Genomic DNA, 26,904 nt, shown 5'->3' with positions numbered 1-26,904 from the left:
CCTGCTTCATTCTGTACTCCAAGGCCAAATTCACCTATTACTCCAGGTATCTCTTGGCTTCCTACTTTTGCATTCCAGTCCCCTATGATGAAAATAACATCTTTTTTTAGTGTTAGTTCTAGAAGGTCTTGTAGGTCTTCATAGAACCGTTCAGCTTCTCGGCATTGGTGCTTGAGGTATCAACTGGGATTACTGTGATATTGAATGGCTTTCCTTGGAAACGAACAGAGATCATTCTGTCATTTTTGAGATTGCATCTAAGTACTGCATTTTGGACTCTTTTGTTGACTATGATGGCTACTCCATTTCTTCTAAGGGATTCTTGCCCACAGTAGTAGATATAATGGTCATTGAATTAAATTCGCCATTTGGGTCCATTTTAGTTCACCGATTCCTAGAATGTTGATGTTCACTCTTACCATCTCCTGTTTAACCACTTCCAATTTACCTTGATTCGTGGACCTAACATTCCAGGTTCCTATGCAGTATTGTTCTTCACAGCATCAGACTTTACTTCCATCACCCGTCACATCCACAGCTGGGTGTTGTTTTCACTTTGTCTTCTTCTCTTCCTTCTTTCTGGAGTTATTTCTCCACTGATCTCCAGTAGCATATTGGGCACCTACCAACCTGGGGAGTTCCTCTTTCAGTGTCCTATCTTTTTGCCTTTTCATACTGTTCATGGGATTCTCAAGGCAAGAATACTGAAGTAGTTTGCCATTCCCTTCTCTAATGGACCATATTTTGTCAAAACTCTCCACCATGTCTGTCTTGGGTGGCCCTCCATGGCATGGCTCATAGTTTCATTGAGTTAGACAAGGCTGTGGTCTAAGTCATCAGCTTGGTTCAGTTCAGTTTAATTGCTCAGTTATGTCCAACGCTTAGCAGCCCCATGGACTGCAGCACGCCAGGCCTCCCTGTCCATCACCAACTCCTGGAGTCTACTCAAACTCATGTCCATTGGTCGGTGATGCCCTCCAACCATCTTATCCTCTGTTGTCCCCTTCTCCACCTGCCCTCAGTCTTTCCCAGCATCAGGGGCTTTTCAAATGAGTCAGCTCTTCGCATCAGGTGGCCGAAGTAGTGGAGTTTCAGCTTCAGCATCAGTCCTTCCAATGAACACCCAGGACTGATCTCCTTTAGGATGGACTGGTAGGATCTCCTTGCAGTCCAAGGGACTCTCAAGAGTCTTCTCCAACACCACAGTTCAGAAGTATCAATTCTTCGGTGCTCAGCTTTCTTTACAGTCCATTGTTCACATCCATACACGACCACTGGAAAAATCATAGCCTTGACTAGACGGACCTTTGTTGGTAAAATAATGTCTCTGCTTTTTAATATGCTGTCTAGATTGGTCATAACTTTCCTTCTAAGAAGTAAGTGTCTTTAAATTTCATGGCTGCAGTCACCATCTTCAGTGATTTTGGAGCCCAGAAAAAGAAAGTCATCCACTGTTTCCCTATCTATTTGCCATGAAGTGATGGGACCAGATGCCATGACCTTAGTTTTCTGAATGTTGAGCTTTAAGCCAACTTTTTCACTCTCCTCTTTCACTTTGATCAAGAGGCCCTTTAGTTCTTCACTTTCTGCCATAAGGGTAGTGTCATCTGCATATCTGAGGTTACTGATATTTCTTCCAGCAATCTTGATTTCAGCTTGTGCTTCATCTAGCCCAGCACTTTTCGTGATGCACTCTGCATATAAGTTAAATAAGCAGGGTGACAATATACAGCCTTGACGTACTCCTTTTCCTATTTGGAACCAGTCAGTTGTTCCATGTTCAGTTCTAACTGTTGCTTCCTGACCTGAATACAGATTTCTCAAGAGGCAGGTCAGGTGGTGTGATATTTCCATCTCTTGAAGAATTTTCCACGGTTTGTTGTGATCCATGCAGTCAAAGGCATTGGCATAGGCAGTAAAGCAGAAATAGATGTTTTTCTGGAACTCTCTTGCTTTTTTGATGATCCAGCAGATGTTGGCAATTTGATCTCTGGTTCCTCTGCCTTTTCGAAATCCAGCTTGAACATCTGGAAGGTCACCGTTCATGTATTGCTGAAGCTTGGCTTGGAGAATTTTGAGCATTACATTGCTAGCATGTGAGATGAGTGCAATTGTGTGGTAGTTTGAGCATTCTTTGGTATTGCCTTTCTTTGAGATTGGAATGAAAACTGACCTTTTCCAGTTCTGTGGCCACTGCTGAGTTTTCCAAAGTTGCTGGCATATTGAGTGCAACACTTTGACAGCATCATCTTTTAGGATTTGAAGTAGCTCAGCTGGAATTCCATCACCTCCACTACCTTTGTTTGTAATGATGCTTCCTAAAACCCACTTGAATTTGCATTTCAGGATGTCTAGCTCTAGGTGAGTGATCACACCATCATGATTATCTGGGTCATGAAGATCTTTTTTGTACAGTTCTTCTGTGTATTCTTGCCACCTCTTCTTAATATCTTCTGCTTCTGTTAGGTCCATACCATTTCTGTCCTTTATTGAGCCCATCTTTGCATGAAGTGTTCCCTTGGAATCTCTAATTTTCTTGAAGAGATTTCTAGTCTTTCCTTTTCTATTATTTTCCTCTGTTTCTTAGCATTGATCACTGAGGAAGGCTTTCTTATCTCTCCTTGCTATTCTTTGGAACTCTGCATTCAAATGGGAGTATCTTTCCTTTTCTCCTTTGCTTTTTGCTTCTTTTCTTTTCACAGCTATTTGTAAGGCCTCCTCAGACAGCCATTCTGGTTTTTTGCGTTTCTTTTTCTTGGGGATGGTCTTCCTCCCTGTCTCCTATACAGTGTCATGAACCTCCGTCTGTAGTTCTTCAGGCTCTCTGTCTATCAGATCTAGTCCCTTAAATTTATTACTCACTTCCACTGTATAATCATAAGGGATTTAATTTAGGTCATACCTGAATGGTGTGGTGGTTTTCTGCACTTTCTTCAATTTAAGTTTCGTTAGTTTTCTGTGATAGTGGTTTTCATTCTGTCTGCTCTCTGATGAATAAGGGTAAGAAGCTTATGGAAGTTTCCCCATGGTAGAGACTGACTGGGGGGGAAAGTGGGTCTTGTTCTGATGAGTGGGATCATGCTCAGTAAATCTTTAATCCAATTTTCTGTTGATGGGAGTGGCTGTGTTCCTTCCCTGTTATTTGCCCTCAGGCCAAACTGGACCTCCACCAAAGACTTCCTGGACCCTCACAGGCAAGTCTGGTTCAGTCTCCCACTGGCCACCAAAGTCAAATTTCCCAGGGGTTCTCAGTCCCTTTGTTGGATCCCCAGGTTGGGAAATGTGTTGTGGGTCCTAGAACTTTCTTAACAGTGCAAGAATTTCTTTGGCATAATTGTTCTGCATTTTGTGGGTCGTCTGCTCGGTGGTTCTATGGTGGAGCTAATGGCGACTTCCTCCAAGAGGGCTTACGCCACATGCTGCATTATGCCAAATCCTCCTCAGACAACCACTTGGCCTTTTTGCATTTTTTTCCCTTGGGATGGTTTTGTTCGCTGCCTCCTGTACACTATTTCGGACCCTCTGTCCATGGTTCTTCAGGCACTCTGTTTACTGGATCTAATCCTTTGAACATATTCATCACCTCTACTGTGTATTCATAAGAGATTTGATTGAAGTCATTCCTGGCTGGTCTGGTGGCTTTCCCTGCTTTCTTTAGTTTAAGCCTGAATTTTGCAATGAGGAGCCACAGTCAGCTCCAGGTCTTCTTTTTGCTCACTGTATACTACTTCAGCTCCATCTTTGGCTACAAAGAATGTAATCAATCTGATTCTGGTATTGACTATTTGATGATGTCCATGTGTAAAGTTGTCTCTTATGTTGTTGAAAAGGGTGCTTGCTATGGCCAGTGCATTCTCTCGGCAGAATACTGTTAGCTTTTGCCCTGCTTCCTTTTATATTCCAAGGCCAAACTTGCCTGTTACTCCAGGTATATCTTGACTTTCCTATTCCAGTCCCCGTGATGAATCGCAGAGAAAGGCAATGCCAAAGAATGTTCAAACTCCCGCACAGTTGCAGTCATCTCACACACTAGCAGAGTAATGCTCAAAATTCTCCAAGCCCTGCTTTAACAGTACGTGAACCGTGAACTTCCAGATGCTCAAGCTGCATTTAGAAAAGGCAGAGGCGCTGGACATCAGATTGCCAACATCTGTTGGATCATCAAAAAAGCAAGAGAGTTCCAGAAAAACATCAACTTCTGCTTTATTGACTATGCCAAAGCCTTTGACTGTGTGGATCACTCCAAACTGTGGAAAATTCTTCAAGAGATGGGAATACCAGACCACCTGATCTGCCTCCTGAGAAATCTGTGTGAAGGCCAAGAAGCAACAGTTAGAACTGGACGTGGAACAACAGACTGGTTCCAAATCGGGAAAGGAGTACTTCAAGGCTGTATATTGTCACCCTGCTTATATAACTGACATGCAGGGTGCATCATGCAAAATGCTAGCCTAGATGAAGCACAAGCTGGAATCAAGATTGTCAGTGTCAATAACCTCAGATATGCAGATGACACCACCCTTGTGGCAGAAAGCAAAGAACTAAAGAGCCTCTTGATGAAAGAGGAGAGTGAAAAAGTTGGCTTAAAACTCAACATTCAGAAAACGAAGATCGTGGCACGTGGTCCCATCACTTCATGGCAAATAGATTGGGAAACAGTGGCTGACTTTATTTTTGGGGGCTCCAGAATCACTGCAGATGGTGACTGCAGCCATGAAATTAAGACGCTTGCTGCTCAGAAGAAAACTATGACCAACCTAGACAGCATATTAAAAAGCAGAGACATTACATTGTCAACAAAGGTCCGTCTAGTCAAGGCTATGATTTTTCCAGTGGTCATGTATGGATGTGAGAGTTGGATCATAAAGAAAGCTGAGGTGAGGAATTGATGCTTTTGAACTTTGGTGTTGGAGAAGACTCTTGAGAGTCCCTTGGACTGTAAGGAGATCCAACCAGTCAAATCCTAAAGGAAATCAGTCCTGAATATTCATTGGAAGGACTGATGCTGAAGCTGAAACTGCAATACTTTGGCCACCTCATGCGAAGAACTGACTCATTAGAAAAGACCCTGATGCTGGGAAAGATTGAAGGTAGGAGAAGAAGGGGACGACAGCGGATGAGATGGTTGGATGGCCTTACCGACTCCATGCACATGAGTTTGAGCAAGCTCTGGGTGTTGTTAACGGACAGGGAGGCCTGGCGTGCTGCAGTCCATGGGGTCACAAAGAGTCGGAAATAACTGAACTGAACTGACGATGAACTGAACTGAACTGACATCTTTTTTTGGTGTTAGTTCTAGGAGGTCTTCTAGGCCTCACTGATCAGCTTAAATTCACCTATTCCTGTCCATTTTAGTTCACTGATTCCTAAGATGTCAGTGTTTACTCTCGCCAGTCCTTTGGCTTGACCACGTCCAATTTACCCTGATTCATGGATCTAACATTCCAGGTTTCTGTTCAATACTGTTCTTTATAGCGTCAGGTTTTACTTTTATCACCAGACCCACCCACAGCTGATTGTCATTTCTGCCTTGGCCCAACTGCTTCATTTTTCCTGGAGCTATTAGTAGTTGTCTTCTGCTCTTCCCCAGTAGCATATTGGACACCTTCCAACCTGGGGGTCTCATCTTTTGGTGTCATATCTTTTTGCCTTTTTATATAGTTTATGGGATTCTCACAGCTAATGTACTGGAGTGATTTGCCATTCCCTCCTCCAGGGGATCATATCCTGTCACTCTCCACTATGACCTGTCCATCCTGGGTGGCCCTACACAACATGGCTCATAGCTTAATTGAACTGTACAAGCCCCTTCGCCATGACAAGGCAGTGATCCATGAAGGAGTGCTTGCTCATTAGAAAGCTTCTATTAAGCCAAATGACAGTGCTTCTACAGAGTTCTGTTTCTTGGTCTAACTTGATATTTTTTAGATGTGTGTTCATTGTAACGGTATGCTTTCTTAAGTTAGGCTTGTTGAGTTATAATTTACAGAGTGACATTCACCCTTTTTGTGTGTGTGTGTAAATTCTGTGAGCTTTGACAGTCATGTAACTGCCACAACAATCAAAGGTGTATAGAGTGTTCCTACTATACTGTCACCCCAGAAACTTCCCTTGTGCCCATTAGTAATCAACCTCTTCCTCCATCACCATCCCCTAGCAACCACTGATCTCTTTCTTTATCCCTGTAGTTACATCTTTTCCAGAATATCATATAAAAGGAACCATACAATGTATAGCATTTTAAGTCTGGCTTCTTTTATTTAGCATAAAGCATTTGAGATTCATACAGGTGTGTATCAGTAGTTTATGTTCCATTATATCACAGGTTTATCACAGTTTCTTTACCCATTTGCCAACTGAAGAATATTTGGGCTGTTTCAGATTTTGGCAGTTATGAAAGAAGCCTGTATAAATATTGATATGTGAACATAACATTTTTCTCTTGGATACATATCAGGAGTTGGGCTTCTAGATCCTGCAATAAATACACATTTCAACTGTTTTCCAGAGGATGTGTGCCATTTTCCATTCCTGCTGGTAATGAGTTCCAGTTCCTCTGCATTCTCACTAGCACTTGGTATTGTCACTTCTTTTAGTTTTCAGCCATTCCATTTGGTGAGTGGGGATACATCATTGTGCTGTAATTTGCTTTTCTCCAGTGACTAGTAATGTTGAGTGTCCTTTCATGTGCCTATTTGCCATCAACAACTTAGAGAGTCTCTTCAGATCTTTTAACCATTTTTAATTCAGTAGGTTTCTTACTGATTTTTCAGAGCTTTAAAAAGTCTCATTAGTTCTTATGTAAGTTATTACTGTTTGCACATAAACAAACTTTGTATGTGCTCTATATATTTTTTCTTCTATTTCATGCCTTTTTATGATGTCTTAAAAGAGCAGAAGTTTTATATTTTCAGTCCAGTTTATTAATTTTTCAAATTTTATGGAGAATACTTTGTGTGTCATATCTAAGAAGTTTTTGCCTAATCTAAGATCGTGTAGACTTTCTTCTTTGTTCTCCTCTGGAAGTTTTTTGGTTTTAGGTATGATATTAAGTCTTTGATCCACTTTGAATTAATTTTTTTGCGTCATGCAAGATATAATCCAAGATTCATTTATTTTTAGGTGAATCATCTGATTGCTCTAGTAAGTTTTATTATTGAGATATGATTAATATACCATAAGTTCACCTTCTTGAAGTACACAATTTAGTAGTTTCTTAGTATATTCACAGCTTGCACAAAAACCGCCACTCTCCTATTCCAGAACCTTTTTATGAGCTGAGGAAGCACCCAGCGCCCGCGAGGAGCCTCTCTGCTCCCCCCGCCGCCCCGGCCGCTCCCGTCCATGTGCCTGCGCGTGGTCAGGTGCTCAGGCGTGTCTCACCCTCTGCAGCCCCATGGACTGCAGCCTGCCGGGTTCCTCTGTGCAGGGAGTTTTGCCCATTTCCTCCTCCAGGGGATCTTTCTGAACTAGAGATCAAACCCACATCTCCTGCTTCTCCTGCGTTGGCAGGCAGATTCTTTACCGCTCAGCCATCTGAGAAGTCCATTTTACTTTATACAACAATGAGTTTGTCTGTTCTGGACATGTCATATCAAACAATATATGGCCTTTTGGTTTGACTTCTTAGCATGATGATTTCAAAGTTTGTCCATTTGGTAGTATATATAATGTATATATATTTCATTTTTTTATGACTGAATAATTTTACATGAATATACCACACTTCTTTTATCCATTTATCAGTTGATAGATGCTTAGACTTTTTTCACTTTTTGGCTATTAAGAATAACGCTATGAATATTTGTGTACAATTGTTTTTGTGAGCATATGTTTTCAGTTATATAGGAATCAAACTACTGGGCCATGTGATAACTGTCATTTGGAGAAATTGCCAAACTGTTTTACAAATAAGGTTGCTGCACTATCTTAGAACCCCACTAGCATTGTAGGAAGATTTCACTATCTACATCCTCACCTAAACTTTTGTCCACTTTAAAAAAATTATACCCATCCTAGTAGATGTGAAATATCTCATTGTGTTTCTGTTTATTTGAAAAATTCATCTGTTTAAAAGTGACCATAGTATAAAATCATTAAAAATGAACAGTTTCAGTGGCATTTAGTACATCCACAGTATTCTACAACTACCACATCTGTCTAGTTTCAAAACATTGCATCACCCCAAAAGAAAACTCCACACCCCAGTCACTCCTCACTCCCTCCTTCCCCTGCCCCTTACAACCACCAGTCTGCATTCTGTCTCTATGGATTTAACTTCTATGAATGTTTCATATGAATATAATCATACAATATGTCATCTTTTGTATCTGACTACTTTCACCTACAATAATAGTTTTTGAGGTTCATCCATGTTTCTGCATGTATCAGTACTTAATTCCTTTTTATGGCTGAGTAATATTGTGTGTGTGTATACCACAGTTTGTTTATCTGTTGATGGATATTTGCATTATTTCTTCCTTTTGGCTTTTGTGATTAATGCACATATCTTTTCGTACTATGGTTTTATCTGGATATATGCCCAGGAGTGGGATTGCTGTATCATACGGCAGTTCTATTTGTAGATTTTTAAGGAACTTCAAATTGCCAACATCCACTGGATCATCAAAAAAGCAAGAGATTTCCAGAAAAACATCTGTTTCTGCTTTATTGCCTATGCCAAAGCCTTTGATTGTGTGGATCACAATAAACTGTGGAAAATTCTTCAAGAGATGGGAATACCAGAACACCTGACCTGCCTCTTGAGAAATCTGTATGCAGGTCAGGAAGCAAAGTTAGAACTGGACATGGAACAACTGACTGGTTCCAAATAGGAAAAGGAGTACATCAAGGCTGTATATTGTCACCCTGCTTATTGACTTATATGCAGAGTACATCATGAGAAGTGCTGGACTGGAGGAAGCACAAGCTGGAATCAAGATTGCCGGGAGAAATATCAATAACCTCAGCTATGCAGATGACACCACCCTTATGGCAGAAAGTGAAGAAGAACTAAAGAGCCTCTTGATGAAAGTGAAAGAGGAGAGTGAAAAAGTTGGCTTAAAACTCAACATTCAGATAACAGAGATCATGGTATCCAGTCCCATCACTTCATGGTAAATAGATGGGGAAACAGTGGCTGACTTTATTTTTTTGGGCTCCAAAATCACTGCAGATGGTGATTGCAGCCATGAAATTAAAAGACACTTACTCCTTGGAAGAAAAGCTATGACCAACCTAGACAGCATATTTAAAAGCAGAGACATTACTTTGCCGACAAAGGTCTGTCTAGTCAAGACTATGGTTTTTCCAGTAGTCATGTATGGATGTGAGAGATGGACTGTAAAGAAAGCTGAGCGCCGAAGAATTGATGCTTTTGAACTGTGGTGTTGGAGAAGACTCTTGAGAGTCCCTTGAACTGCAAGGAGATCCAACCAGTCCGTCCTGGGGGAAATCAGTGCTGAATATTCATTGGAAGGACTGATGTTGAAGCTGAAACTCCAGTACTTTGGCCACCTGATTGCAAAGAACTGACTCATTGGAAAAGACCCTGATGCTGGGAAATATTGAAGGCAGGAGGAGAAGGGGACAACAGAGGATGAGATTGTTGGATGGCATCACCGACTCTATGGCCATGAGTTAGAGTAAACTCCAGGAGTTGGTGATGGACAGGGAGGCCTGGCGTGCTGCAGTCCATGGGGTCACAAAGAGTTAGTCAGACACGACTGAACAACTGAACTGAACTGACATTCCTCACAGTGGCTGTACCAACTTACATTCCTACCAGTAGTGTGGGAGGGTCCCCTTTCCTCCACACTCTCTCTAGCATTTATTGTTTAGACTGTTGATGATGGTCGTTCTGACTGGTATGAGATGATAATCTCATATTTTGATTTGCATTTCTCTAGTAATTAGCCATGTTGAGCATTTTTTCCTGTGCCTTTTAGCCATCTGAATGTGTTCTTTGAAGAAATGTCTGTTTAGGTTTTCTGCTCATTTTTTGATTGGATTGCTCTTTTGGTATTGAGCCACATGAGCTATTTGTAAATTTTGAGGACTAATCTCTTGTTGGTTGCATTGCTTGCAAATATTTTCTCCCATTCTCTGAGTTCTTTTCTTCCTGTTTATGGTTTCCTTTGCTATGCAAAAGTTTTTGAGTTAAATTAGGTCCCATTTGTATATAATTTATTTTATTGGAGGATAATTATCAATTACTCTAGACTTCCTTGGTGGCTCAGACAGTGAAGTGTCTGCCTACAATGCGCGAGACCCGGCTTCAAACCCTGGGTTGGGAAGATCTCCTGGAGAAGGAAATGGCAACCCACTCCAGTATTCTTGCCTGGAAAATCCCATGGGCAGAGGAGCCTGGTAGGCTACAGTCCATGGAGTCGAAAAGAGTGGGACACGACTGAGCAACCTCACTTTCACTTTTCACTTTCATTCTAGAAGATGGATTGAAAAAGATACTGCTGCTATTTATGTCAAATAGTATTGTGCCTTTGTTTTTCTCTAAGAGTTTTACAGTATCTGATCTCATATTTAGGTCTTCAACTCACTTCAAGTTAATTTTTGTGTATGGTGTTAGGTTATTGATTTGAGATATTTTTCCTTTTTAAAATATGTTTATACAGCTAAAAATATCCATCTAAGCACCAATTTAACTGCATACCATACATTTTGTTTATCAAGTTTTCATTTTCATTTATCTCAAAATATTCTTTAATTTCCTTTGTAATTTTCTCATTCACCAGTTGTTTATTCAAAAATACGTTGTTGAATTTCCCATATGTGGGAAATTTCCCATTTCCCACAAATTTCCTTCTTTTATTGATTTAATTTTATTTCATTATGGTTGAAAAACATACTTTGTGTAATTTCAGTCCTTTCAAATATATTGAGTTTTTTTATAGTTGTAACATGTTGGTATATTGTAGAGAATGCATCATACAGACTTGGGGAGAATGTGTATTCTGTTGTTTGGAGGAGTTATAAAGATGTGTTAGGTTCAGTTCCTTTATAGTGTTGAAGTCATCAATTGTTTTTTCATTGATCTTCTAACTGTTCTATTATTGAGGTCTTTGTTACTGTTGAATTGTTATTCTTTCAGTTCTGTCAATTTTTGCTTTATTGTTTTTGCTTCACTGGGGCTCTGTTAGATGTGTATTAATTTATGAATGTTATCTTCTTAATGGATTGGTCCCTTTTTAAATGTATAATGTCCTTCACCTCACAGATTTTTGTTTTAACATCTACTTTGTCTAATGTTGGTGTAGCCACACCATTTCTTCTCAGGTTACTATTTACACTGTATATCTTTTTCCATCCTTTTATTTCCAACCCATTTGTGTCTTTGGATCTAAAGTGTGTCTCTTATGAACAGAAGATAGTTGGTTTTTTTAAAAAGTTCATTCTGCCTAGCTCTGTTTTGTCGTTGGAGTGTTTAATCCGTTTATATTTAACATAATTACCCATAAGGTAGGATTTACATCTGCCACTCTGCTATTTTTTTAATGGTTTATATACTTTATTGTTCCTCTGTTTCTCCATTACTGCCTTCCTTTGTATTAGATATTTTTGTGAACTGTTTTAATTCCCTTAATCTTTCTTTTACTATATATTTTTTATTTATAGGTAACAGAGTTACAAGCAAAAACAGCTGTATGTTGTACCTATATATTGCTACATTTGCTGGTACCCTTTATTTCTTTGTGTAGATTCCAGTTATCATGTAATGCCCTTTTATTTCATCTTGAAGACTGCCCCTTAATATTTTTTGTAGGGTGATTTTTATAGCCTCACAATCCAGACCCCACGAAAGGATGGACACTGGTAATATTACCCCACACGGTTTAAACTGAGATAGAATTGAAATCTTAGCAATATTGAATCTTCTCATACAGGAACACAATATATCTCTCCATTTTATTTAGGTTTTTGATTTATCTTGTCAGTATTCTGTAATTTTCAGCATGTCAAATATTGGATTTTTTAAATTAGATTTTTACCTAAAAATTTCATGGATTTTGATAATGTTATAAATGGAACCTTAAAGAAATAGAGAATTTCCAGTTTCTTTTCTAATATATAGAAATGCAGTTGATTTGACCTTGTGACCGTCAACCTTACTGAAACTCTTACTCAGGCACCTTTTTTGTAGATCTTTTTGGAATATAGAAACTCGTGTCTGTTGTAAGTAGAGACAGTTTTATTTCTCCCCGTTTCCATGTCTTTTGTTACTTTTTCTTACCTAATTGCACCAACTAAGCCCTCCTGTTTGATGTTGAATAGAAATGGCAAGAGCAAATGTCCTTGCCTTTTTCCTGATCTTAGGGGAAAACAGTCTTCCACCAATACTGGTATTAGCTGTAGGTTTTTTATAGGTATACTTTATCAGGTAGAGATGATTCCCTTTTGTTTCTGGGTTACTAGGTTTTTATCATAAATTAATAAGAATTTTGTGAAATGCTTTTCCTTTATCTGTTAAGATGGTTATATGAATTTTCTTCTACAGTCTATTGGTGTGAATTATACTAATTAATTTTGAATGTTGAACATGCTTTGTATTACCAGGATAAACTTCACTTAGTCCTGATTTGTTATCCTTGTATGTATTGCTGGGTTCATTTTGCTAATATTTTTTGGAGGATTTATTTTTACATCTGTATTTATATGCTTGAGTTAATATTTAAATAAGTACACAAGTTAATATTTAAATAAGAAGGACTTCTGGTAAATGCACGCTATGCAGTTTGTTATAACCCACCTGCTAAAGACAACTAGAAAAGCAGGGGAACGTGTTCATAAGATACCATTTATTTTATGGTTAAAAATGTCATTTTAAAGACAAGATATTATTTTTGGATCTGCATAGATTTCTTTTCTCCCTTTGTTTTTCAAAGGTAGACATAAATGTATTAACCTGCAACGTGCAGACTCTAGAGGAAAAGAATAAGCAGCTGACAGATAAGATTGCTTCCCTAGAACTTGAGCAAGCATCTTCTGATTACCATTGGGTGGGTATAAAAAGGTCAGTCTAAAGTAGGAATTAATAACTAAAGAGTTTTTTACAAATCAGGATAATTAGGGGATGGGTTTCTTCATTTGTTTGTGTTTTGATGATATTATCACATGTCCTAAATAACTTAGCAGGCCAAGTATGTCAGAGAGCCCTGCAGTATTCAGGCAATAGATTTAGGAGAACGAGGATTGAAAGCAGCTGTTAAACACCTGCCTACACAGATGATCTGTAATGATGAAAAGTACCAGTGTTTCTAACATTTTAAAATAATTTCTTTTCCATAAATTGTGAGAAAGAAACTTGTATTCTTCCCCCCGACAGTTCTGTTGGGAAATCAGTAGTAAGTTAGATTTCTTAAAGCTGTTTGACAAGGTTATTACATTGCAAATAAATAATGAAAAAGAAAGTGAAAGTGAAGTCACTGGTTGTGTTTGACTCTTTGTGACCCCATGGACTGTAGCCCGCCAGGTTCCTCCGTCCTTTGGACTCTCCAGGGGATCTTCCCCACCCAGGGATTGAACCCGGTCTCCCGCATTGCAGGCAGACCCTTCACCATCTGAGCTACCAGGGAAGTCATTACAAATAAACATAAGTCTTACAACATCTCCAGGTGAAGGAGACTTAAAGAGATTGTTCTGTTTACTAACAGCTAGTAAGTTTTCTGTGTGCTTTTGAATACTTAAGGATTATCTGTTTCTTTTATAGTATGTAATTCAGCTTTCAGAATTCCAAAGAAGGTGTGAAGTCTGTCTTAATCTGAGCTAAATTCCTCCAAGCTCTGTCATAAGCTGCTCATTACTTCAACTATGAAAAATTACAGAAACTAAATCTAAATCCTGTTAGTTTTCATGCCTCTGGAGCCAGACTATTTGTGTTTCAATTTTGGCTGCGACCTTGGGTGTGATCCTTAACCTTTCTGAACCTGAGTTTCTTAATCTGTCAAAATGGGGATAATACTATTATTAGGAGGTTGTTGAGATTAAGTAAGTTAATACATGTAAAGCATGTAGCACATTTTTAACTTTTATTTGAATTCTTAGTATCTCAACTATCCCTGGAAAAAGCCTGTTAAGTTCCTTTCAGAGCAACAGGGTGCATTAGCTCTAAATCCTGGTATTATCTCAGGCCAGCCCTCCCTCCCTCAAAATTAAAGATTTGTCGTTGTCCTTTGCTTTTGGCCAGACCTCAGCTGGGCGTATCTACCCACCAGGTTTGTCTCTCAGTGTGCATGGCTTTCATGCCTGGACTGCCAGGGAGCAGACCTGTGGCCTTATCCTTTTAGTGACTTTGACAGATCTTGCAGGTCACTTGGTCAGTGTTGATTCTTGCCTGCTCACCACACCTCTTGATTAAGGTCTCGCAGTAATTACCCATACCTCAATTCCAGTTTACATGTCTCTGCATAATCGCTAACCAGGCCTGCCTGGAAGTGTTGAAATTGGCTGTAATGAGTCTTGAGGAAAGAGGTCGAGATTTTACGACTTTTTTTTTTTTTCAATCTGAGCAATATCATTAAACCTATTGCCATTCTTTGCTCGCAGTATATTTTTGTTCTTTAAAAATTAACACTTAATCCTCAATAAAAACTACCCTCTAGCATAACCTCTTATTTTGGAGATGTGCATATGAGGGTGTGTCTTATATGCCACACCATAGATTTAAATTCAGATCCAGTTTTAACCCATGGCTTCATTTACTGTGTGACCTGGACAGGTTCTTAACCTCCGTGGCCCTCAGTGCCAAGGGGATCTTCGCTGTGGAACTCCCCTGAGGGTTCCCAGAGCCTGCTGTGCATGCTCATTAAAACAGTTACTGTCACTTCTAAGTTAGAAACTGACCTGTTTCATGCCTCTGCTTTCCTGCTCTTACAGTGTAAGAATAGTTACTTATCGCTGTGCTCCCTGGCCTAGCATAGTGCCCGTATGTAATAGGTGTTTAAGAAACCTTGGCTGGGTAGAATACAAGGAGGGTCATGTGTATCTTGCCAGACTGAGACTCAGGTGTGATATTGTGAGTAAAGTACCAGTCACAGGGCCAGCATACAGCATCCCTGTGTAAACACCATGCTTGGTTTTTCTCACACTTCCTTATGTTAGGTTTGTGTTTGCCATTTCAGCCTTTGGTGACTGTAATTTTTAAAAAATTTTATTGAAGTATAGTTGATTTGTAATGTTAATTTCTGCCACACAGTAAAGTGATTCCATTTTACATACATGTATTCTTTTTCCTATTCTTTTCCAAACTACGGTTTATGACAGAATGTTGAATATAGCTCCTGTGGTGTACAGTAGGACCTTGGTGTTTATCCGTCCTGTATATAGTAGCGTGTATCAGCTAACCCCAAACTCCCCTCCATCCCTCACACGCTCCCTATGCCCCTTTGACAACCACAAGTGAGGCCCCTTTGACAACCACAAGTGAGTTCCTATGAATGACGGCGTAAGTTAAGTCCATTACCACAGGCCATCATGAAGGGAACCACAGTGAGAAAAGATCCAAATGTGGGAAGTTTACTGTTCTGGGTTCAAATTAAATGACTAGTCTCCTCACTTTTTGTTGGTATTTTAAACATACATTTTCAAGTGGTAGCTCCAGAAAGAAACAGAATTATTTCCATATACAACTAGGATTTTAATGACTTGAAATTAAACAATGTATTAAATATATTAGTTCCTAAAACTCGGATGACATTTAGTCAGTGTACACTTGTGAGGGTGACAGAATCGGTTCCATCTGCATGGGCCCATGTCATACTGGTTGTTAACAGGATAAAATTCTTACTTACCTGTCTGCTTGTAAAATAGCTTTGTTGTTGTTGTTCAGTCGCTAAGTCATGTCTGTTTGTGATCCCATGACCTTCAGCATGCCAGGCTTCCCTGTCCTTCACTCTCTCCCAAGAGTTTGCTCAACCTCTTATCCACTGAGTCGGTGATGCCATCCAACCATCTCATCCTCTGTCACCCCCTTCTCCTCCTGCCGTCAGTCTTTCCCAGCATCAGGGTCTTTTCCAATGAGTTGGCTCTTCACATCAGGTGGCCAAGTATTGGAGCTTCGGCTTCAGCATCAGTCCTTCCAATGAGTATTCAGGGTTGATTTCCTTTAGAATTAACTGGTTTGATCTCCTTGCTGTCCATGGGACTCTGAAGAGTCTTCTCCAACACCACAGTTCAAAGGCATTGCTTCTTTGGCATTCAGCCTTATTTTATTGTCCAGCTCGCACATCCATACATGACTATTGGAAAAACCATAGCTTTAACTATACAGACCTTTGTCGGCCAAGTGATTTCTCTTCTTTTTAATATGCTGTCTAGGTTGGTCATAGCTTTTCTTCCAAGGAGCAAGTGTCTTTTATTTTCATGGCTGCAGTCACCATCTGCAGTGATTTTGGAGCTCAAGAAAATAAAGTGTGTCACTGTTTTCATTGTTTCCCCATCTATTTGCCATGAAGTGAGGGGACCAGATGCCATGATCTTGGTTTTCTGAATATTGAGTTTAAAGCCAACTTGTTCACTCTCCTCTTTCACTTTCATCAAGTGGCTTTTTAGTTCCTCTTTGCTTTCTGCCCTAAGGGTGGTGTTATCTGCATATCTGAAGTTATTGATATTTCTCCTGGCAATCTTGATGCCAGCTTGTGCTTCATCCAGCCTGGCATGTAGCATGATGTACTCTGCATATAAGTTAAATAAACAGGGTGACAATGTGCAACCTGGACGTACTTCTTTCCCAATTTTGAACCAGTCCGTTGTTCATGTCCAGTTCTAACTGTTGCTTCTTGACCTGCATGTAGGTTTCTTAGGAGGCAGGTGAGGTGGTCTGCTATTCTCATCTCTTTAAAAATTCTCCAGTTTTTTGTGATCCACACAATTAAAGGCGTTAACATAGTCAATGAAGTAGAAATAGATGTTTTTCTGGAATTCTCTGGCTTTTTCTGTGATCTAATGAATGTTAGAAATTCATTCTGGTTCCTTAGTTTGAGTTCAGCATTCCACAACTCAGAATCTGAGATATTCACTCACTTAAATGGTCTCTTTCTAATTTCTGGTGTCCCATCAATTTTCTTAAATATAGGGCCTGTTTAAATGATAATTTACATTACTGCCTTAACATCTACCTTATGTTAGCAAAAACGGAGGACATTATTTCTAAAGTTTATTTAAAAGATTAATAGAATTATTTATGCCTTTGCCTAAAAAAGGAAATTTTATTGAAGAAAATGTTGCCATTATTTAAAAAATTTGTATAAGAGACCCAGACTGTCCAAGTTCTTTTAAAAAAATAAAAGTCTTCAACATACCAGGAACACAGAATGTTTTTGAGTGTTCTTCTGTGTAATAGCACATTTTTGGTTAAATCTAGCTCTTGATTTTTTATAAGCTTTATCTACACTTTGCAATACTTTGGGCACCTTGATTTATAGGACTTGGAACTGAATTTTAAATTTTAAATAGTTAAGCTTTTATTTCAATAGTTATATGGTGTAGCTTTGTTTTTGTAGTGTTATTGGCCATCCTTGTGATATATTTTCTGCTGAAGACTTGATCAAAACATAGCCCCAAATGTTCATTTGTGGGATGATTTTACATTTTTTAGATCATAGTTTCTAAAATGTTGTGTTAAAGGAGGACGGTATGTCTTCCATAGACAAAAAAAAAATTAATGTTATGATAATATATCATTACTAGCCTCCTGTTTATTGCCAGCAGTCTACATTTCTGTTAGGTTACTTTGTAACTGATACTTAATTGGTCTTAATGCTTTAAAAAAAAATTGCCTTGGTGGGAGCAACACACAGTGATTAAAAGTGAAACTTTAAAAAACTGAAAGTATGAATATGTATAAATAAGTATGAAATAAATATTGATCTGATGTGACAAATGCCTGGATGGCCATACTAGTTAGTAACCCACTGATCCCTAATATTGGGTATGCATTTTTATATTTAATGTACATAATTTTATAGTAGAACTAGTCACTATAATTTTTCCATCTTTTTTTTTAGTCTAGAATGTCTGAAATGGCTTAATTCTTCTAGTCGAGGCAACTACCAAGAAGAAGACAGTGCTTCAGACTAATGTGATCTCTTATATGCTATCATGAAAATATTTGAACAGAGGAAAAAATGAGCTACATGTTATATAGTAATCTAGTTTGGAATGTGTTTTTACTTTTATTTGGAAAATATTCACAATATATAAGATGAAATAAAGTGCACCACAGATTGGCTATGTTGAAGACAGTGAGGAACGTCTCTTGTATAAATTAATATATATGTTTTTATCTTTAAAACTTGCCTAAAGTTGAATGTAAATTCTTTGGCTTTAAATTCTAAAAAGGAGCCTTGTTCTGTTATTCACAGATTAAGCAAATATAAGCCAGAAATAATGATTTGTCAGTATAGGATATTTACCAACATTGACAAGACTTTGAACTCAAAATTAACTGCTAATGATCCATAGTGCAGCTAGTTAGCCTATGTGATTAAGAATGTGTGTATTATCCCTACCATGAACTTATGAAGATGATTTTCACTTAATGGCAAATATCAGTGTTTTCTGTTATTAAGATACAACAGTGAAACTGATTGTGGAAGGTGAAAATTTCCATCTTCAATCACTAGTAGTGTTCCTCAAGTATACCAGTAAGGTCCAAAATGTAATCAAGAGAATCTATTTTATACTTCCTCTGACAAGGTGAGGAAAAAGGAAAAAAATAACTGTCATCATTAAAGCTGTTTTTAATGATTAAATATGTAATTTCATGAAATATAGAGGCTTCAGTAATGTTTGTCCTAGGTAACATTGTGTTGGGTACTTTGTCAAATAATGTTTCCAACAAGCATTTATTTTGCTTTTTCAGTTTTTTTTTCCTCACTGCCTTTTAACTATGGTAACTGAAGTGTCTTCTCTTGTCCAAGTGGTTGTGACTATTTTCTTAAGGAGCTACAGTTATCCCTCAGTATCCATGGAGGATTAGTTCCAGGACCCCCACAGATACCAAAATCTGTGGATACTGGAGTCTTTTATATAAAATGATATATTTGCATATATTCTAGACACATCCTTCCATATACTTTAAATCATCTCTAGATTGCATATAATACCTAGCATGATGCAAGGCTATTGTAAGGAGTTGTCAGTTGCCCATATGTGGCAAATTCAAGTTTTGCTTTTTGGAACTAACTGGAAATTATTTTTTTCCTGAATATTTTCCATCCGCAGTTGGTTGAACTAGTGGATATGGAACCCTATGGAGACAGAGGGCTGACTGCATGTAATCCTCAAACTGCATATCTGTAATCACTAATAAAACTATCCACATCTGGCTTAGATCGCAACTACAAAGGGATAATTTATGTAACAAAAATAGAGTTAGGAAACAAAAACAAACTCTGTGACTCTTAAGGCACTCATACTTCCATTAGAAGTTTCCCTGTGTGTTGCAGGGCTTCCTGGGTGGCTCAGACAGTAAAGAGTCTGCCTGCAATGTGGGAGAGAGACCTGGGTTTGATCCCTGGGTCAGGAAGATCCCCTGGAGAAGGACATGGCAACCCACTCCAGTATTCTTGTCTGGAGAATTCCACAGACAGAGGAACCTGGTGGACTACAGCCCATGGGGCTGCAAAGAGTTGAACACAGCTGAGCAACTAACACACACACGTGTGTTGCATATTACACTATGATCAGCTGCCTAAAGAAGGACAAAGGGGCAGCAGGGGCAAATAAATATGAATCCTGGATTCATCACTGTGGAAATAGTAAGGGTATAAATGCTTATTTAAGAAGAAAAATGATTACTTATTCTATGTCTAGAGATACTGATACCTGTGTTTGTTTTATTAGCTTGCCCAACAACAGGTGGAAAACGTCTTGGGAAAAATTACTGACAGTAAAAATAAACTGGCCTATGAAAAGGGAAAACTTCAGGTATGAGATTTCATTTTCTGATTTTTTTTTTCTAATTTTCTAATGCCAGTTGTGAAGCTAAATATTGCTGGACTTTGAAGAGGACCTAGCTTGGTCATTTACCAATTCTGTAACTTTGGACAAGTTTTTAAACCTCCGTAAGCTTGGTCCCTTATTCAAATCCAGCTGACCTCTATTTACACACTTATAAAATAATGCTGAAACCTAAAAGTGTGATCCCAAGGTTCATTCTGTGACAGAATGAAACTTTATTATAATTATTTTATGCATAGTCATTTGCTGCCAATGTAGAAAGCCTATGTTCTGTCTCTTTTTATTGAAGTTCTGTTGATTTCCAGTATTATGTTAGCTTTGAGTATACAGCAGTGATTCAGTATTTTTATAGATTGTACTCTAAAGTTATTATAAAATATTGGCAATATTTCCTGTGCTGAACAACAGATTCTTATAGCTTATTTTATCCATGGTAGTTTGTATCTCTTAATCCCTCACTGCTGTCTTGCCCCTCCTACCATCCCTCTCCCCACTGAAAACCACTAGTTTATTCTCTGTATTTATTGGTCTGTCTCTGTTTTGTTATTTTCATTCCTTTGATTCTTCAGATTCTTTAGGTTTTAGATATAAGTGCTAACATACAGTTATTTGTCTAACTTATTTCACTAAGTACAGCATCTTTCAGGTCCATCCATATTATTGCAATGGCAAGATCTCATTCTTTTTTATGACTGAGTAATACTCTGCTCTGTGTGTGTGTGTGTGTGTTCGTGTCTGTGTGTGTGTCTGTGTCTGTGTCTGTCTGTGTCTGTGTATCTGTGTGTGTGTGTGTATCTGTCTGTATGTCTGTGTGTGTCTGTGTATCTGTGTGTCTGTCTGTGTGTGTGTATCTGTGTGTGTGCTGTGTGTGTGTGTCTGTGTCTGTGTGTGTGTCTGACTGTGTGTGTGTCTGTCTGTCTGTGTGTGTGTCTGTCTGTGTGTGTGTCTGACTGTGTCTGTGTGTGTCTGTGTGTGTCTGTGTGTGTGTGTCTGACTGTGTCTGTGTGTGTCTGTGTGTGTCTGACTGTGTGTGTGTCTGTCTGTCTGTGTGTGTGTCTGTCTGTGTGTGTGTCTGTGTGTGTCTGACTGTGTCTGTGTGTGTCTGTGTGTGTCTGTGTGTGTGTGTCTGACTGTGTCTGTGTGTGTCTGTGTGTGTCTGTCTGTGTGTGTGTCTGTGTGTGTCTGACTGTGTCTGTGTCTGTGTGTGTGTCTGTGTGTGTGTCTGACTGTGTCTGTGTGTGTGTCTGTCTGTGTGTGTGTCTGTGTGTGTCTGACTGTGTGTGTGTCTGTGTGTGTCTGTGTGTGTGTGTCTGACTGTGTCTGTGTGTATCTGTGTGTGTGTCTCTCTGTGTCTGTGTGTGTCTGTGTGTGTGTGTGTGTCTGTGTGTGTGTCTGTGTGTGTGTGTCTGTCTCTCTGTGTGTGTGTGTGTCTGTCTCTGTGTATGTGTGTGTGTGTGTCTGTGTGTGTGTGTGTCTGTGTCTCTGTGTGTGTGTCTGTGTGTGTATCTGTGTGTGTGTCTGTGTGTCTGTGTGTGTCTGTCTCTGTGTGTCTGTGTATGTGTCTGTGTCTGTGTGTGTCTGTGTCTGTGTGTGTCTGTGTGTGTGTGTGTCTGTCTCTGTGTGTGTCTGTGTGTGTGTGTCTGTGTGTGTGCCATATCTTGATGCAATTGTCTGTTGATAGGCCTTTAGGTTGCTTCTGTATCTTGGTTATTGTAAATAGTTCTGCTCTGAACACTGCCTATGTCTTTTTGAATTAGTATTTTCATTTTCTTAACATACATACTCTGGTGGAATTTCTAGATTGTATGTTAGTTCTACTTTTAGTTTTTTGAGGCACCACTATATCACAATTTACATTCCCACCAACATTGCACTCGGGTTATCTTTTCTCCATATCCTTGTCAACGTTTGTTATTTGTGGTCTTTTGATGTCACATTCTGACAGGTGTGAGGTGATATCTCATTGTGGTTTCGATTTGCATTTCCCTGATGATAAGCAGTGTTGAGCACCTTTTCATGTGCTTGTTGGCCCTCAGTATGTCTTCACTGGGAAAATGTCTATTCAGGTTTTCTGATCATTTTAAAAATTTGGTTGTTTGGGATTTTTTATATTGAATTGTATGAACTGTTTATATAGTTAGAATATTAACCACTTATCAGTCATAACATTTGAAAGCATTTTCTCCTATCTCGTAGGTTGTTTTTTCATTTTGTCACTGGTTTTCTTTGCTGTGCTAAGGCTTTCAAGCTCAATTATGTCTCTCTTTGTTTATTTTTGCTTTTGTTTCCTTTTCCTTAAGAGACAGATTCCAAGAAAGATTGCTATAATATATGTCAAAGTGTGTTCTATATTTTCTTCTAGGAGTTTTATGGTTTCAAGTGTTACGTTCAAGTCTAATCCATTTCAAGTTAACTTTTATAAGTGGTATAAGTTAGTGGTCCAGTTTTCCAAGCACAGTTCACTCAGTCGTGTCCGGCTCTTTGCGACCCCATGGACTCTCTGGATAAATCTGTGCGCTGATGCAAGAGGGGTGTTAAAAGTCCTGTACTGTGATTGTCCTGTTGTCATTCTCTCCCTTTATGGCCGTTAGTATTGGCTTTATATAGTTAGATGCTCCTATTTAGATGTAGCTGTTTAGATATATGTATGTTAGTGAACATCAATCCAATTCTTCTGTGGATCCCTTTGTTTATATAGTGCTGTTTGTCTTTTGTTACAGACTTTGTTTTAAAGTCTACTCTATTCTGCTACTTCACCTTTTTTTCCTCTCCCATTTACACGAACTGTTTTTCCATCCTCTCACTGTGTGTGTGTGTGTGTGTCTCTGAGGTGAGTCTCTTGCAGACAGCATATAAATGGGTCTTGATTTTTATCCAGTCAACTACCCTGTATCTTTTGATTGGAGCATTTAATGCATTGCTTTGTAAGGTGATTATTGAAAAGTGTGCCCTCATTGCCATTTTGTTGCAGTGCCCCTGGTCAGTAAGGTCCAGGTAACAAAAGACGCCTCAATACATCCCTGGTCCCTGCGGCGTTGTGTGCGCTCCGCCCCGCGCCCACTGCAGCAGCCTTCACTGGTGTGGAGCTGCTTTGGGGCAGGAGGGAGGAGCAGGAGCCTGCGGGCTGGGGCGGCCCCCGCCCCCACTTGGACACACCCTGGTTGTGGTTACCCTCCCCCTCTTCAGGCACAGGGCTGGGTTTGATCGGCTCCATCTCCCCCAGTTGCTCACTCGCCCTGACAGTGCCAGCCTTTGCCCTAGTGGGGAGCTGCTCCAGAGCAAGAGGGTCTGGAGCTGGTGTCTGGTGTGGGCTCGGCCCCTGGCCCCAGGCTAATTTCCGTTGGTTTCCTCTGCCTTGTTCCTAGGAGTAAGCAAGCCTGCCTGTGCTCTTTAGGAGTGGGGTCTGTTCCTTACAACTCTCTGGTATGGCCCACTGATTTTCAAACCAGCTAATGGGACTCATCTTTCCAGTGTTGGTCCCCAGAACTGGGATTCCTAATATGTGGCATGAGCCCCCAAATCCCCAGGGAGGATCTCTGATCCTGTGATAGCGCTTTTTTTTCTGTGTCTCTACTAGGGGCACAAATCCTGACCTGATCACAGTCTCCCTTCCTACCAAGCTGTGTTTGTCTTTCTTTACAGCCTTGGTTGTAGACATCTTTCTCCAGGTTCATTTGTTTTTAACGAGAGCTGCTCCACATACAGATGTAGTTTTGATTTATTTGTAAGGGTAGATGAGCTCAGTGTTGTCCTACTCCACCATCTTGGTTTTTATCACATATGTTTTCTTTTTTGCTGAATTTTTCTAACATTCCTAAAAAGAAATAATCCTGGAAATTAGGTCTCAAGGCAATGGAATTGACTTGAGTGCATAAGATGATTCTTTAATCCCCTGTTCTTTAATTCCACTGTTCCTTAATTTAATGTGGGTTTTGCCTCTGTAGTATCCACAGAGCAGGAAACTTGCCACTAATATGATTGAGTCTGCCTTAAACCAACTTTGGTAGAAACACTGAAGTCTGAATTAATGGTTCTTAGCTTCAGCTACACAGTAGAGTCCTCTGGGAAATTTTAAAACCACCTCATGCTGGGAAGTGTATGATGTCTGCCATTTACTTTCAAATGAATCATTAAAAAAAATTAGTTTTTTACATACATAGAAGAAGTGATAGATGGATATATGATAAGCGAGTATAAGAATGTGAATGGTTAAATTTGGATGGCAGGTGTCTGTATGTTTAAACATTTTCAAAATAAAAGGGGAAGAATCCCCATGAAAAGGCTTGCACTCCAGAGCAATTAAATCAGAATCTCAAAGAGTACATTATATAGGCTTCAGTACTTTTTAAAACTCCCCAGTGATTCCAATGTGCAGCCATAGTTGAGCACTGGACTGAATGCTATGAAGCAATGTCTGGTTAGGCTTGGCAGCTATAGAGCTGATAGAATAAGTAATCTCACTAGAGGCTTGCCACACACCTCAGTGTTAATCTTATCTATTCAAGGGACTTAGCCATCGGGTTAGCAGACCTAATCCAGCTCAGAAACAGCAGGAGAGCTGTTTGACCACTATTTGCATGCTTTTAATTAATATTTTCTGGAGGCAATGATACATTTAAGTATAATCTATACTTGTGTAATCTTGCACAAGTCTTAATTTTCTTGAGTTTCATCTTACCTATGAAGTGAGCTGGGGAAACACATCTCTCTCAATTACTTTCTCACTAGAAAAGACTGTAACAGGCTGGATATTTAGATTATTACAGGCACAAAAGAACTTTCTCCTTTGTGAAACTAATGTTCTCATAGAAGCTGTGGCCCAGAATATTGACCTTCTTTTAGCTTTCCCAGGAGAAATGAAGTATATGTGTGTGAGAAAAATCACAAATACTCATAGGCAACTTGAAGCCAAACCTTTTCTGGGTGTGGATTACATTTTAAGGTTTGTTAGTGAGTCTGATGTTACTTATCTAACATTTTAAACCTCAGTTACATGTTTGAGATTATCCTTATAATCTTAAGGAAAATACGTGCATTTTTTCTGCCTATATTCCTATAATAAGGGCCAAAGTGTTTTGATAGTCTTTGAAAGCTGAAACACTTTTGAAGCTATTGATTCACTGGTGTTTTTTTTTTTTTTTATTAGTTGGAGGCTAATTACTTCACAACATTTCAGTGGGTTTTGTCATACATTGATATGAATCAGCCACTGGTGTTTTTATGTCAAGCTTTGTGCTGAAACACTACAAAGATACTGATCTCATCAGCCCAAGGGAAAGTGCTCTTATATAGCATATTGGTGGTGGCAGTGTTGTTGCTAAGTCATTATGCCTGAGCCACCAGGGAAGCCCGGATAGCACATTAATTACTCTTTTTAATTGAAATACAGTTAATTTACAGTCATGTGTTACTTTCTGTGTGCAACAGAGTGATTCAGTTATACATGCATGTTCTTTTTCATGTTATTTTCCATTATACTTTATTACAAGATACTGAATATAGTTCCCTCTTCTATACAGTGGGACCTTGTTGTTTATCTCTTTTATACACAACAGCTTGCATCCTCCGATCCCAAACTCCTAATTTAGCCACCTCCTTCACTTTCCCTTTTGGTAACCATAAGTTTGGTTTTTTTTTTTAATGTTTTTATACCTGTGAGTCTGTTTCTGTTTTCTAAATAATGTCATTTATATCATATTTGGCTCAGACGGTAGAGAACCTGCCTGCAATGTGGGATACCTGGGTTCGATCCTTGAGTTGGGAAGATCCTTGGAGAAGGGGAAGGCTACCCACTACAGTATTCTTGCCTGGATAATTCCATGGACAAAGGAGCCTGGCAGGCTACAGTCCATGGGTTCTCAAAGAGTTGAACACAACCAAGTGACTTTCACTTTCATATCATATTTCAGAGTCCACATATAAATATCTATGTTATTTTTCTTTTTCTGTTTGACTTCACTTAGTTTGATCTCTAGGGTGATCCATGTTGCTACAAATGGCATTATTTTGCTCTTTTTATGACTGAGTAGTATTGCATTGTGTGTGTGTGTGTGTGTGTATGCATGCACCATTTTCTTTATTCATCTGTTGATGGACATTTTGGTTGCTTTCATGTCTTGGCTATTGTAAATGATACATTATTCTTGCCAGGTAATCTAAAGAAAGAGCTGCATACTAAACATAATCAAAATAGTTTGTTTTCTCTCAATTGGATTATAATTAATTAAAATATTACGTATCAACCATATTAGATAAGAGATTGCATTTTTAAACTAATAATATAAATACTGGGTTTCAGGTGTTAATGTAGACTGTCAGAAACTGCTGCCTCCCATTCAAACTTGATTTTGATTTGCTACTTGGTGCTGTATACTGTTACACACTGTCTAAATATGTCCAACTGTATTTATCCTTTATGTTGATTGATATTTAGGCAGTTTTCAGTTGCTTACAAACAATGCTTGTATGATAAATTCTTATACTTGTCTTTGTACTCACATCCAAAGAGTCTCTAACTGTAATTATTAGGAGAATTACTGGGTTGTAGCCTGCCAGTGCAGGAGACATAAGAGACACAGGTTCGATCCCTGGGTCAGGAAGATCCCCTGGAGAAGGAAATGGCAACGCCCTCCAGTGTTCTTGCCTGGAGAATCCGATGGACAGAGGAGCCTGGTGGGCTACAGTCCACGGGGTCACAAAGAGCCTGACACGACTGAAGTGACTTACCATGCGTTCAGGGTGTACATAAATTGAATTTTACTAGATTCTCTCAAATTTCTCCTGAAAGTTTATAAAGCAGTCTGTATAAGAGAATGTAGAATGACAGTGTTATGAATCTAAATGAGAATAATTGTTACATCAAAACACACCTTTAGAGGCAGCCATCCTAATTCTGAACCTTAAGTGGAAACCGCTTAACGGGGAGCCACA

At 39.1% G+C, this 26,904-nt stretch overlaps 1 protein-coding gene across 1 annotated transcript in view; it reads left to right on the top strand.

The window, feature by feature from the left end:
* The window catches only part of CCDC150 (coiled-coil domain containing 150), a 94,114-nt gene that overhangs the window by 39,307 nt on the left and 27,903 nt on the right, over positions 1-26,904 (top strand). The window contains exons 14-15 of the mRNA XM_061149097.1: positions 12,900-13,013; positions 19,858-19,941. Of these exons, the coding sequence (XP_061005080.1) occupies positions 12,900-13,013; positions 19,858-19,941 (198 nt within the window). The remainder of the gene's footprint in view (positions 1-12,899; positions 13,014-19,857; positions 19,942-26,904) is intronic.

This window comes from Dama dama, chromosome 8, assembly GCF_033118175.1.
Source record: "Dama dama isolate Ldn47 chromosome 8, ASM3311817v1, whole genome shotgun sequence".
In the NCBI taxonomy this organism is placed as follows: Eukaryota; Metazoa; Chordata; class Mammalia; order Artiodactyla; family Cervidae; genus Dama; species Dama dama.
Note: the sequence above shows the minus strand (reverse complement) of the source record. Positions and strands in the feature narration are given on the sequence as shown.